We start from the raw sequence: 15,244 nt of genomic DNA on the forward strand, positions 1-15,244 counted from the left end.
GAGGGGGCCTCGGCAGGGGGGCCAGAAACAAGAACAGAGTTCAGGCGGGCGACCAGGAGGTTGTCCCCAGCAGGCACAGAGTTCCGGCGGGCGACCGGACCTGCACCACAGAGCTCCGGGCGGTCGGCGGCGAAGCCGTGGCATCCTGCGACGGGAACCTGCAGGTAGGGTAGGTAGGCCAACAGAGGAGAGTAGAGGCCCCCCCAAAAACTCTGTGGAACCCCAGAGGCGTGGAGCCTGGCGAACCCTCAGAGGCTGAAGCAGAGCCTGGCGAACCCTCACAAGCTGAAGCAGAGCCTGGCGAACCCTCAGCTCTGGGTTCAAAAGCCAGAACGAGGACAAAACGTTCGTTAAACCCCTCAAGAACAGGGTTCAGCGGCGCTTCCTCCTCGAACCCCTGCAGACTAGGAACAGGAGCTGAGGTGTCGACGGGATCCTCAGTGACCTGAGCAGAGGCTGACTTAGGGTCAGGCTGTGGTGTGTCAGGCTGCTCTGCAGCAGCGCTCATGTGGCTTGGTGTGGGTGAAGGAGGACGGCAGTAAAACAACCTTACTGCCGTTTCATAATCCATCTCTATCTGCCTTATCTTCTCCATCAGCTCAGGAGAGGAATACAGGAAACTAGTCGTCCTGAGGCCCTTTATTTGGCGTGCATAGAACCTCAAGCGCTGCTCCAGCTCGTCAGGTGTTGCCTCAGAACACCGGGCTGGAGTGAGCGCAGACGGCATGGTGCAGCGAGCCTGGCAGACAGTGCTGTGGCAGACGAAGATGCGGGCTTACTTGCCGCAGCCCTCACGTAGGCTGGCTGGGAAACCACCTCCTCGCCAGCCGAACCACAGGAAGGTGCTCCACGCCGGCGTTTCTTGCGGTGGGAGGAGGGTGAAGGCTTCACTGCTGGGCCAAAATGCGCAGCCAGGGGAGCATACGGAGAACGGCGACGAAGGGGACCTGTCCCCGGAACTGGAATCGCCAACCTGGATCCATAATAAGCCGACTGCGGCACTGACAGCCCTGCAGAACGGCGTAGTGACTTCTCCGCATCCAGAGACAGGAACGTAAAGAGGTCCTGTCTCGGGAGGCGGAGAAGCCTGATGCTCATCCGCGAGGTCCATTCTTGGCGGAAACATTCTGTTACGGTTTGCAAGATATAGGACCCCAGAATGCAGACGAGCAGGCATCGTGATGGTAAGTGAAAAAAGGTTTAATTACGAAAACTCACATTCAGCAGGATGCAGGAACAAAACAAATGGGCAGGCAAGACAGGCATGGCATGATCAAAAAGACAAGACTAGGTTACAGAACAAGACATGAGCGTGAAAATGAGAAATGTTTCCGTGACGACTAACTGAACAGGTGTGTATAAATGGAGCATGGTACAGGTGGAAAACAAAGCTGATTAACATGGTGCAGGTGAACCGAATAAACTTAATTGACAGACAGAACAAAATGTGGCTGCGGCAAAAACAGAGACTCTAATATACAAACAAAACCAGACTTGACAAAACATGAACAAGACTAAAACATGACCAGGAAAATAACAGAAGCATGATTCAAAATCTAAGAAGAATAATAATAAACAAAAGAACGAGTCAAATCCTTAACTGTGAAAAACATAAGAAAAAACCAGAAACCAAAAAACCCCAAATCATAACACTTAGAGCTTTTTTGGACTTTTTAAGGTACTTTAATAGAGGCTTCATGGGACCTACCAGGTACATGCAACTAATAATTTACTTCATGAAGTGCATCAGGTGTTGACAAGGAATTTCGATGAACCATAACAGGCTTTTTCATGAAAAAAACCTGTTATGGTTTGGTCAGGTCCTTTTACTTATGAGCTACTGTCGTAGAGCTTACCAGTAGCTCCATGGAACTTTCATGAGACTTACCAAGTACTTTGATGTAACATTTGAGGTACTTTAATGGGACTTTCCTGGAACTCACCTGGAACTTACGAGATACTTTAATTGGACCTTCTTGGAATCTACCAGGTGCTTTCCTCGAACTTACAAGGTACTTTCATGGAACTTACCTAAGGCCTGATCCTCAAAAGGTTTGCGTGTATAAAAGCACATGCAAACTGAATTGTGTGCGCAAAGCTGATCTACAAACCAGGTGCAAATCGAATTGCATGTGTAAAATGAGGTGAACAGCGGGCGCAAACGTTTTAGAGTGTTTGCCTTCATGAATATGCAATACACATGCTAACGAACCAAATGCGCAAATTTATGGAAGGAGGATATTCAAATGTAATTTATTACCACCTGCAACGTTACTTATCAAACCTGAAACGCATTGCTGGTGCAGTTTCTGTGTCTATATTTAGCACATTTAAAAGGCCGGTGCAAACTGGCACGCAAAAATGTCTGCACTCATTGCAGCAAGAAGGTACTGACAGACAACAAAGAAAGAGAACCATGTGTGCATATGTCAAGATAGTTTTGCTCTCAGAAATAAAAACAGTAAGAATTTGGTCTGCTTTATGGGACTACACTGTTATATCTACATACACTGAGGAGCGTTTCTCTGCAGCCCAGAAAAGGTAGTGCAGATTATAGCTGTCTGCTGCATGTTTGAAGCCGGGTTGCAGACAATCGTTATGCAATTAAACCAAATATTGTAGCATGTTTCTACACAAACAAATCTGAACATCAACAGCCACCAGAGACCAAAAAAATGGACACTGAAGGAAAAACTCCTGAAAGTGCGCACTCCTGTCTTGGTGCCAAGAGAGATTTGTATTTATTTTTCTCCCTGAATGTTCCTTCACAGCCTCTGTATGAAGCACATTCATGTTGAACTAAATAAACACATTAATATGGGGCTACCTTGGCTTGCATTGGGTCAAGTGAGTCATACCAAGTACTTTGATGGACCGTACCAGAAAAATCATAGAACTATTTACCCCAAACGACCATGTATTTTCCATGAAATATCTTCCATCACTTTCGTTCCACTTTTATGGAATAAAAATAAAGCAACTTCCACTTTGTGGGTCAAACAACAGTTTATTGTAATCCTGTAGACCTGGCTGCAGTGGGACACAGCTTCCTTCAGGGATCAGTGTGGACAACATCCAGGTAATTATGAACCAACAGTTAGTTTATGCTGTCCCCTTGGGATGGCATCTGAAACATAACACCTTTAAAATCTGCTTTAACTGGATAAAATTATCCAGGAACACATCAAATATTTATAATTAAAAAGAAGCCAGAACATTTAATTGGTTTGATGCGGTATTTGAAATGTTAAACTTTAATATGGTTTACTGGTTGAAAGAAAGTCCTCAGAGGGCAATTTGTTGTTCTTGTGTCTAAAGAGTTATGTGCTGTAGCTATGGTGAAGGTGGTCAACAGGTCATTTATTTCACTGTCCTTTGAGAGTAATTAATTCAACATGAGTCACTTTAAGCCCTAAAGAAACAAAAAAACTATTTGAGCAATTTTACCTTTAATAACAGAACAGCAAAAACAGATACACTTTATTAATCTTAATGTTATATTGGTATATGCAAGAAATACATAGTTGAAACCAAATATATACATACACTGCATAAAAAGGCAGATAACTTTCTTTCTCTGTTTCATATTAAATTAGACAAAACCTTTTCTTGTTTTAGGTCACTTGTGATTAATTAATATTATTCTTATTAGTAAATTGCCAGAATAATGAATGACAGAAGTTTTATACAGGATTTTCTTTCACTTTCTTTAAGAGCAGATGTTTACATACATTTTCTTGGTATTTGATAGAATTTCCTTTAAACTGCCTGACTTAGGTCAAACATTATGGTTCTTCTTCCATAAGCTTTTCACAATAGTTTCTTGGAATTTTGGCCCACACTTCCCTGCAGAACTGGTTTACCCGAGTCAAGTTTGTAAGCGGCCTTCCTCACGCACCTGTTCAGCTCTGCCCTTAAATTTTCCATTGGATTGAGATCAGGGTGTTGTTATGGCCACTTTAAAACATCAACTTTTTTGTCCTTACGTCACTTTTGCAACTGATTTTAAACGCTTTGGGTCATTGTACATTTGGTAGAACAATATGCAACCAACCTTTAATTTCCTGGCGGATTTCTGGAGATGTTGTCTCAATCCCCACACATAATGTTCTTTCCTCGTGATCTCATTTATTCATGAAGTGCACCAGTCACTCCTGCAGGAATACACCAATACATGATGCTTCCATCCCCTTTAAATGTAAATATGGTTGTTATGGCCAAACGCTTTAATTTTGGTTTCATGAGACCACAGGACATGACCGTAGAAATTAAGGTCTTTGCACTTGCAAACTGTAATCTGGCTTTTTATTTTACTTGTGGAGTAATGGCTTCTTCTACCCTACTCTACCAGCTTTAGGCACATCTTCTTTTGCTATTGTTCTGGAGTTGAGTAAGCACCAGTGCTCTTTAAACCTGCATTTTATAATTGTTTGAACAGATGAAAGTGGCACCTTCAGGAATGAGGAGACTGTACCCAACGATGAACCAGACCTGTGGAGACCTACACTTCTCTTTATGATATTTTGGCTGATTTATTTTGCTTTTTTCATTATGTCACACAAGGGAGCAGTGTGTTTGAGGTGTTTCCTTACAATGCATCCACAGGTGTGCCTCCATTTACACCAGATGTTTGTAATTAACCTATCAGAAGCTTAAAAAGCCATGACATCCTCATTGGGGCTTTCCAAAATTGTTGTGGGTGATGGTAATCTTGGTGTACATAGAAACCCTTGAATTTGAAGTAAGTAATGAAGTAATAAAAATATATATAGATGTAAAATTTGCTCTTACAGCAGCAAATCTTGGGGATATGTCTCTACCAGCTTTCCACATCTACACACCCATTATGTTTCTCATTCTTATTTGAAAAAAACTCAAGCTCCGTCGGATTGGATGGAGAACTTTTGGGAGAACCAGTTTTCAGAGATTCTTATTCCAGTTTGGACTTTGACTGGGCCATTCTAACTCATTAATATGCTTCGATCCCTACAGGGAAAGCATCCCTACAGCGTGATAATACCACCATTGTGCGATTGGTTGCACAGGATTTTATTCAGGGGTATCAGATTAAAGGGAGCTAAATAAAAATGTATGCAGCATTTTCAGGAACCATTTATTATTTTGTCGTGGCGGCAATCCCAGAACCCGGTGGTGGACACCGGCAGTAAGGGATGCTGTTAAGCTGAAGAAGGAGTCCTATCGGCTGTGGTTGGCTTGTGGGACTCCTGAGGCGGCTGACGGGTACCGTGAGGCCAAGCGTGCTGTGGCCTGGGCTGTGGCAGAGGCAAAAACTCGGGCCAGGGAAGAGTTCGGTGAGGCCATGGAGAAGGACTACCGGTTGGCCTCGAAGCGATTCTGGCAAACCGTCCGGCGCCTCAGGAGGGGGAAGCAGTGCTTTGCCAACACTGTTTATAGTGGGGGCAGGAGCCTGCTGACCTCGACTGAGGACATTATCGGGCGGTGGAAGGAGTACTTCGAGGATCTCCTCAATCCTGCCATCACGCATTCCGTGGTGGAAACAGAGGCTGGGGACTCGGGGTTGGACTCTTTCATCACCCAGGCTGAAGTCACCGAGGTGGTTAAAAAGCTCCGCGGTGGCAAGGCTTCGGGGGTGGATGAGATCCGCCCTGAGTACCTCAAGTCTCTGGATGTTGTAGGGCTGTCATGGTTGACACGCCTCTTCAACATTGCGTGGCGGTCGGGGACAGTGCCTCTGGACTGGCAGACTGGGGTGGTGGTCCCCCTTTATAAGAAGGGGGACCGGAGGGTGTGTTCCAACTACAGGGGGATCACAGTCATCAGCCTCCCTGGTAAGGCCTACGCCAGGGTATTGGAGAGGAGAGTCCGACCGATAGTCGAACCTCGGCTTCAGGAGGAACAGTGTGGTTTTCGTCCCAGCCGTGGAACACTGGACCAGCTCTATACCCTCTACAGGGTGCTCGACGGTTCATGGGAGTTTGCCCAACCGGTTCACATGTGTTTTGTGGACCTGGAGAAGGCATTGGACTGTGTCCCTCGTGATGCCCTGTGGGGGGTGCTCCAGGAGTATGGAATCGGGGGCCCTTTATTAGGGGCCATCCGGTCCCTGTACGAGCGGAGCAGGAGTTTGGTCCGCATTGCCGGCACTAAGTCGGACCTGTTCCCGGTGCATGTTGGACTCCGGCAGGGCTGCCCTTTGTCACCGGTCCTGTTCATAACTTTTATGGACAGGATTTCTAGACGCAGCCAAGGGCCGGAGGGGGTCTGGTTTGGGGACCAGTGGATTTCGTCTCTTCTTTTTGCGGATGATGTGGTCCTGCTGGCCCCCTCTAGCCAAGACCTACAGCATGCGCTGTGGCGGTTCGCAGCCGAGTGTGAAGCGGCTGGGATAAGGATCAGCTCCTCCAAGTCCGAGGCCATGGTACTCGACCGGAAAAGGGTGGCTTGTCCTCTTCAGGTTGGAGGGGAGTTCCTGCCTCAAGTGGAGGAGTTTAAGTATCTCGGGGTCTTGTTCACGAGTGAGGGAAGAATGGAGCGGGAGATCGACAGACGGATCGGTGCGGCTGCCACAGTAATGGGGGCGCTGTGCCGTCCATTGTGGTGAAGAGAGAGCTGAGCCGAAAAGCAAAGCTCTCAATTTACTGGTCGGTCTACGTTCCTACCCTCACCTATGGCCATGAACTTTGGGTCATGACCGAAAGAACGAGATCACGGATACAAGCGGCTGAAATGAGCTTCCTCCGTAGGGTGGCCGGGCACTCCCTTAGAGATAGGGTGAGGAGCTCGCCAATCCGGGAGGAGCTCGGAGTAGAGCCGCTACTCCTCCACATCGAGAGGAGCCAGTTGAGGTGGCTCGGGCATCTATACCGGATGCCTCCTGGACGCCTTCCTCGGGAGGTGTTCCAGGCACGTCCCACCGGGAGGAGGCCCAGGGGACGGCCCAGGACACGCTGGAGGGACTATGTCTCTCGGCTGGCCTGGGAACGCCTTGGGCTCCCCCTGGAGGAGCTGGAGGAGGTGTCTGGAGAGAGGGACGTCTGGGCATCTCTGCTGAGTCTGCTGCCCCCGCGACCCGGTCCTGGATAAGCGGAAGACGACGAACGAACGAACGAACGAACATTTATTATTTTTCGTTTGTCCATATTTGTAATGTGAAAAAGTTCAAGAGGTATGAATACTTTTTCAGGGCACTGTATCTGAGTTCAGTTTAAACAGCTGACGAGTAAGCCGTCACATTGATGCCAAATGAAAATGATTTGTTTGTTTGTGTGCCAATTCTCCTGAGTAGAAAGAAGCGAATGACGTATAAAGCCAGGCAATAATAAAGACTCTTCATTTCTTTCATCTTATTTACTTGTCTTCAGTCCTGACTGAAACAGATTAATCAAACCCTTTTCAAAGGAGTAAAACTCTTACAGGTTGGCCCAGTTTATCTACTATCTGTCTGTGTAAAATGTAGATGTGTAGATGTGTTGTCAGTTTTGTTGCGTTATTGAATTTGATGGGGGTGAAATGGAAAACAGCTCTTTGCCTTTTTACTTCAACCTCACCATGTTTGTGAACATTGGACACTACCGCTTTGCAGCCTTTGCCTTCTGCATGCTGCTCTACAGCTTAATCGTCTGCGCGAATCTCCTAATGATCCTGGTGATTTCCCAGTACAGAGCATTGCATCAGCCCATGTACATGTTCATTGCTTTGTTATCAGCCAACGCTCTGTACGGCTCCGCTGGCTTCTTCCCCAGATTTCTCATGGACCTGCTGTCTGATGTCCACTTGATATCTAAGCTGGCCTGTTTCACCCAGATTTATGTGATTTATACGTACGGTTCAAATGAACTGACCATTCTGAGCATCATGGCGTATGATAGATATGTAGCGGTGTGCCATCCTTTACATTATTACAGAAAGATGACTTCTAAAACTGTTGTCCTGCTGTCAGTGCTGGCCTGGATCTTTCCAGCTTTGGCTCTAACAGCAGTAATATCAATGTCTGCCCAGCTTCCTTTGTGTGGCAATGAGATACAGAAGGTGTTCTGTGCCAACTGGAATGTGGTTAAATTATCATGTGTGAGCACAGCTCTCAACAATGTTTTAGGAATGCTTCTGACCATAACTACTGTTTTTCTCCCGCTTTTTTATGTGCTTTACACCTATTTACGGATCCTAACTGCGTGCTGGAAGAGATCTGCGGAGTTCAAGGGTAAAGTGTTGCAAAGCTGCCTGCCACACATTGTTTCCTTCGTGATTTATTCCATTGCTGGATTTTGCGATATCGCCTTGAGTCGATACAACCCAGAAGACATAAATCCATTTGTTGCTGTTATTTTGTCCTTGGAGTTCGTTGTCATTCCTCCGGTTTTGAATCCTCTTGTTTATGGCCTCAAGCTGCCAGATATCAGAAGGCACATTTTAGGTTTTTTGTCATGCCATAAAAGATGATCATGTAGGTTCAGTCAACCAAAATGGTTTTATTGCAAAGATTGTGGAAATGCATTAGGAAACAGAACCTAAAAAGGAGTCCAGTTGATGAAGAGAAGAAAAATGGATTTTATTTATTTCATAAAAATAGTACCTGTAGAACTGATTCAGGTTAACTGACAAAATTTCAACCTTAAATTAATACAAACTGACAGTCACTGGTATTTGTTTTTTTGTTTTAGATTTTGATGAGCATACAGGACATGAAAAGTCTGCACACCGCTGGTTAACTGTCTGATTTTTGTGGTAAATCATTTAAACCTTTTTCCACGTTTAATGTGACATATATATGAAAGCAAATCTGTTAGAGGGATAAATGTAAGATCTAAAAATCGTTACTGTGCACAGCAAACTAACACTTTATTGAACCACTTTTTGATTCAGTGTTAGCATTCAGTTTTCACAGGTTTAACACATGTTGTTGGTTATAGAGAATCTAAGCAGTGAAATAAAGGTTTAAAGCATTCATTTGCTCATTTGCATCCTTTTTTTTTTTACAGAGATAACAAAATATCAGAATGATCTTATTGTTTAAAGGTATCGGTCATCTGGACAGAACCTTTTCTTGGGTGGTGTCTGGCAATTATTATACACAAATGCTGCCGTAGGAAGACCTATGAGGATTGCACTTAAATTCTTGTGAAGCATGAAATGTCCTGGACAGAAATAACTTTTCTCCTGTTCTTACCACGTTGAGTTAAAGAAACAATCTTCTCTATATGTGTATTGGCCTTTAGGCTGCAAGACAGATTTGTCTTCAGTGTTAAAATTTCAGTCACTAAAAAATATTCCAAATCTTTAAGCCAATGCAAAGGTTTTGAGTTATTCACACTTGAAAAATAATGTTTTTAGCAAATTATTTATAACAAAATTAAGGATCAGATTTTAAATAAGCAAGATTGAGCAAAAACTCATAAAAAGACACACATGCACTCCCTGGATGGGAAGGCAAAACTCTATTTATGTGTGCTGTCAGATTTTTACTGTCGCTCAGATTGTTCTAAGCAAGAAAACAGAAATGCTATTCGATCATTACTGTTGGTGTTCTGTGGAAATTATTTAAAAAATCATTGTGATTAATAAAATCAAGTAATAAAACAATAATATTACAGCGTACAGTACAACTGTTACATTTTAAAGTTTTAATGAAAATGCTCCAAACTCTGCAGAAATTACTACAACATACTTTCTTGCTTTCAGGCAACTTAATCTGCAAAAATAAAAAAGGTTGTATCATTTGTTTACAAAAAATTAAAACCATTTCTGAGTTTCATCTTGGATTTAATAGATTCCCAGAGCTGTTGTGACTAAAAGTTGACTAAGGAATAATTTCGGTAGAATCTGGGACTTTGTGATGAAAAGTAAGATGCCTGCTTTTGTTTAACGACTTTACTGCATTCGCCGTTTATTTCTCCAAACAGCAAAACTGAACCATGCAAAAATATAATGTTTCACACAACCCGGCCTGATCTGCGTCACAGGCAGAGGTAGGGATCAAATCACTGCTTTGCAAGTCACAAGTAAGTCTCATATCGTTCCACCCACATGCCAAGTCAAGTCCCAAATAAAAACATTTAAGACCCGAGTCGAGTCCAAGTCCTGAACTTTAAATGTTGAGTCGTATACGAGTAATTTAACCAAATGTATACTTAAATCATAGAGTAATAACTAACAACTTCTAGCATTCTTTTTAAAAAGTTAATTTGTTTTCCAAAACAACCAGCAAGAGCAGCTAAACTTTGAAATGTCTCAAAATCAGCGCTAATTTTGCTTTTTACTCTAAATATTAACAGAAAAAAGCAGTAGAGCCAGTAAACTTAAATATAATGAGCCAACTGAAACATAATACAAAAAAACATAACTGGATTTCTTTACAACATAAAAATGATCTCCCTGCTAACCAGCTACAACAGTGTACACCTCTTTTTACGTTATTTGAGTAATATCAGATCATTTAAACAAATCGAATCATTTATACAACTGTACAAAAATGTAGATTGATTTTAAAAGACATGAATAAGATGCTGCTATCCAGCAGCTTGTCTCTGACAGCACAGAATCTGGATGTTTACACATAATACTCAGAGAAAATCAAGGAAATACTGGAAATGTTACCATGTGGCTTTGCTGTTACAAGGTTTGCAGATTGCAGTGATGTCTCTTTGATTCAAAAGCCAATTTTTAACATTTTTTAGATCTGAGTGAGAACCCACCAAATTCAATGATTTAATTAGTAAGCAAATAAGAAAACAAATACTTAGTGGTTAAGCTAACAACTATCCAATAGAAGTGATATTAGCGTTGTCTCTTCATTATGTAAGTTTGAATGTGCAAAAAAAGTTCATGTTTTTGTCTGTCTAAAGTTTTTAGCCCACATTATTTTACACATTCACATTTATTTGATTTTGATCACCCTGTAATCTGTGCTGGATGTGGTGTTAGATCTGTAAATTATGGGAACTAGTAGCAAACTGGTGTAGCATTAATAAAGCTGATTCAAGAAAGGTGTATGTGACAATTTTTAATATGCAGTGGAATCGCTGAAGAAAACTGTATTTCATTAAACAAGCAATTTGTAGTTTGAAATAAAAATAATTTCTTCCATCTCACCACCCACACCAATCCAATCATCCAAAACACTACATCACAGTAATTCTCAAAATAACAATGTTGTCAATCTTAAATTATAGCATTTCTAGAAGCTTCATATTTGTGATAATTTAATAAAATAAATAATAATGAGAAAGAACACATTTCCTGTGTTCATCATGTCAAACCCACCTGTTTGATATAATGAAGAGATGGGGATATGAAAACATATGTATTTTTTATTTTTATTTGTTTGTTTTTGGAGAAAGTAAAACATTTCTATAATGATTTCAGTAAAGACATCCTGCGGGGCTCTCTCTCTTAGAGAGATCTTCAGCCAACAACATTCCCAGACATTTGTGGGAACGCTGGTACCCTGTACACAACCGCTGACATCACTGTATCCAGGCTTGCAGTTAATAATTGGCCCTAAGACACTTGCTTCTGTTTAAATTTAAAATATTATTAAAAGTGTGTTAACATTATTGTGCAAATAAATGCTGCAAAGTAGTGTAAACTGGTGATGCCACGCATACCTTTTTTATTCTTTTTCAACGTTACGCAGATCTCTAGTACTGGAAGAGACTGCCTCAGTGCACAGATTTCAGCAAAAGGAGGAGGAAGTATTGTGGCAGTGGGGCACAGCTTGCTTGCCAGGCATTGCCCAATTGTTGCACACCTGGTACCATAAAATAGAATGTAATAATATGTAATTCTCTGCTTGGTGTAATACATCAAGCCCAAGTCAAGTCTCTTGGGACCTCTACATTCTATCAGGACAACTTACAGTTTAACGAAGAACCATTGGCACACTCAAATCAAACAGCTAATCATGATGAATTATGTCCATAAAGTCCTTTACGCATGTCGCACCTGGAATTGAGCATTTACAGGAACAGATTTCACAGCCTTAATGGCTCCTTCAAATCAACATGAACAGAGGTGACCTTGTGGGGCGCCACAGAAGGTTGACGGCACCGAATCAGGGAGGCAACCTTGCCTAACTGGAGTGTGAAGATCAACAGACAGTAATAAATTCAGGCAGGCTGGCTTCATGCAGTGGACAAAAATCCTCTTGGAACTAACTTCTAAGTCCACAATGAAGAGCTCGTTCTTACGTTACATGATGAAGACCTAGTTGGCTGACTGCAGGTCTTGGGGAACACTGTGCCACATGCTATAGCACTGTCAACCCAGTCTTCATAAGTGACACAAAGAGCTTCTTCCATGGTCCAATGAAACCATTTACCTAGAGGTGCAAGCCCTAAAGTGTCTTTCGTCTGATGATGATATGCAATGATGTGATGCAATGTTACTTCTACGGCATTCAAAATTGCAGTCCGCAGTTACTGCCACTGTCGCACAAAGATGTGATGCAATGTTCCCAAAAACAGATCTAACTGACTTTCCCCTAGCTCTGGTCTAGTCCCAAACTTCATTCTTAAGTTCGTAAAAGACAGACTTAACAGCAGACTCTGTGATAATTTTCACATGTTGGGAAAGGCCAAAATCGGTTTTAAAACTAATCTTCACCATGTTGCATAAAGAATAGGTCAAAGCTGGCCGGTGAAGATTTTGCAGGCCAGCAGAGTTCAAATGTCATCCAAGTCAACCTCCTTGAGATGTATTTCTGAAACTTCTGTCCTTACAGCTCACATTTTTAGGTTATCAATTTGGTCAGCTGTCTCACTGATGTCGTCCAAACCCAGATGGATTGACTTGGCAAAGACTAAGACAGGGTGGACAAAAATGCTGGTCTTTCAGATACATACTATTACATCCATGCTTTGGACCCGAACAACTTAAGTGGAGATGCCTGAATTGGGTCAGTGCTGCTCAGGTCGTACATGATGGGAGAGTTGGAGACAGAATTAGTTAAACAGTAGTTTTTGACACCCACCAACAGCCCACAAGTCCATGGGAAACTAGTAGGAGAGGAATAGTAACCTTGGCTGTGACTTAGACCCAACCATACCACTGTCTGTCAAGACAATGTTTCACATACTGTACCTGGTGCCATAGGTGCATTTGGTAGTCCTACTAGCAGCCTCCAACAAAAGATCATGTCCATTTATGAAAATGTCCAAATGGAGACATATTCAAATTGGGCAATACAGAACCTTGGTATCTCTCAGAAAAACAGCTTTCACCGTCATCGATCCAGGGACTAGCTGTGGTGCAAGACAGACAAGTCTGAGACAATAATGTAAGGAAAACCCCTTGAGAATAAAAGGACATCTTTACTTGTGGTACATGACAGTGTCACTTTTTTATTTTTTACAAATAACGCAGTTAGACAAGGAACAACTTCCTGACTCTTAAACCTCTTAGCTGAGTGCAAACAGTAAAATCCCTTTACTCAATGAAGTGAAACAGTAACTGTTTTGATATATCATTTTTCCAAGTTACCGAAAATGCTGGAAAGTAGAAAACAAACACTGAAGACTAAGTTCAAATCTGACATTCCTGATAGGATGTTTAAATCTCTTAGTGCCACAGAGGAGAGCAAACTCAATGCACCATCAGAGATGAAAAGAGTCAGGGTTGCTGGTTCAACTTGTAATATGCAAAGGCAACTTGGGATGTCTAAATCTCATGTGAAATACGTCACTGCATCTCAGTCCCACAAAGAAATATAAGCACAAAGCCACATGAGAGAGATGGAAAGACTAAGAGCTACACAATAAACTCAGAAATGAGGCTGTCTAAGGGCAACGGCACGTCTCTTTAACAGAAAATGTTAAAGTAGTCTGTTATGATGGATAATGCTTCAGTGATCACCATGTTCACTCTTTCTGGGTTAAGTGGGACAGTCAGCCACAGAGTTACTCTCTTTGTGCTCACTTTGCTGTGTTACGGGGTGATCTGGCTGGTGAATTTGATAATTGTTGTGACAATCATCATGGATAAAAACCTCCATGAACCAATGTACATATTTCTCTGTAATCTGTGCATCAATGGACTCTACGGGACAGCAGGATTTTATCCAAAATTCCTCCACGATCTCTTGTCGACAACGCATTTAATCTCTGTTCCTGGATGTTTCCTGCAGGGTTTTGTGCTGCACTCTTCAGCCTGTGCTGACTTATCTTTGCTTGCTCTAATGGCTTATGACAGATACGTGGCTATATGTCGACCTTTGGTGTACCACTCTATGATGACTAAAAAAAAGATTATCCTTTATGTATTTTTTGCTTGGATTATTCCTTTTTACCTTATGTTTATTAGCACGGGGACAACATTGACATCAAGGTTATGTGGCTCCCACATACCAAAGATCTATTGTGTCAACTGGTTAATTTCTAAGCTTGCTTGCTCTGCCTCAGTAGCTCAGGTTGTTGTTCCAGCTTTTAATTACACTTTTTATTTTGGCCATGCAGTTTTCATTGTTTGGTCTTATGTTTTTCTGGTCAGAACCTGTCAAACGTCCAAAGAGAACAAACATAAATTCATGCAGACGTGTTTGCCACATTTACTCACTTTGATAGTCGTTGTTGGATCATTGTGTTTTGATTTGTTGTACATGCGATTTGGCTCTAAGGAGTTGTCGGAAAATGTGCAGAATTTCATGGCGATGGAGTTTCTCCTCATTCCACCGATTATCAACCCCCTGATCTATGGTTTGCGACTGACACAGTTAAGAAAAAGAGTCTCACATTATATATGCAGCAGAAGTTCAGTTTTTAGGTAAAAGGGATGAACAAGTGCAGCAAATCTGTGGTTTTCATAACTGGCATCTTATTTAATATGCTGTCATCTGTGTTTGAACATATTTTACATTCGTAAAATGCAATCTAATTTGTTTTATTTTTTTTTATTATATCATACAGTTATCTAAAGCATCTACTGTATTTCCAAATTGTCACTCTGCATTAATTTGGGCTTTCCGGTCTCTCTGTCCAGCAAATCTGGGATGTGTTATCTGTTACAACTAGCATTTAACATACTGGAAACTATTTGTTGCAATAAAAAAGCAATGTGCAATCATTTCACTTAATTTGTAAGTTTTTTTCTGTTATAATGTGGCATATTGTCTAAAAACAGTGCTGTCACTTGAAAGTTATCCAGTCAAAGGCCTTGAACCTCGACTCGACTTGCAGATGTTGTGGCTCCTCTTGTGTTTTTTTCAGTATCTAAACATGTGAGGGATTTTCTTACTTAAAATGAAAATAAAATTGAAATAATTAGTAGATAC

The 15,244-nt window shown here is 42.0% G+C and overlaps 2 protein-coding genes across 2 annotated transcripts; both read left to right on the top strand.

Annotated features, from left to right (window-relative positions):
• The first annotated feature begins 7,491 nt into the window (after window positions 1–7,491).
• LOC124871991 (olfactory receptor 6N2-like) lies at window positions 7,492–8,421 on the top strand. The gene has a single exon (XM_047371644.1). The coding sequence runs from the start codon at window positions 7,492–7,494 to the stop codon at window positions 8,419–8,421; it is 930 nt and encodes a 309-aa protein (XP_047227600.1).
• Window positions 8,422–13,754: 5,333 nt separating this feature from the next.
• On the top strand, window positions 13,755–15,101 carry LOC124871779 (olfactory receptor 4E1-like). Its single transcript, XM_047371340.1, has one exon. The coding sequence runs from the start codon at window positions 13,805–13,807 to the stop codon at window positions 14,738–14,740; it is 936 nt and encodes a 311-aa protein (XP_047227296.1). The 5' UTR covers window positions 13,755–13,804; the 3' UTR covers window positions 14,741–15,101.
• Window positions 15,102–15,244: the final 143 nt, after the last annotated feature.

This window comes from Girardinichthys multiradiatus, chromosome 7, assembly GCF_021462225.1.
Source record: "Girardinichthys multiradiatus isolate DD_20200921_A chromosome 7, DD_fGirMul_XY1, whole genome shotgun sequence".
NCBI classification, from domain to species: Eukaryota; Metazoa; Chordata; class Actinopteri; order Cyprinodontiformes; family Goodeidae; genus Girardinichthys; species Girardinichthys multiradiatus.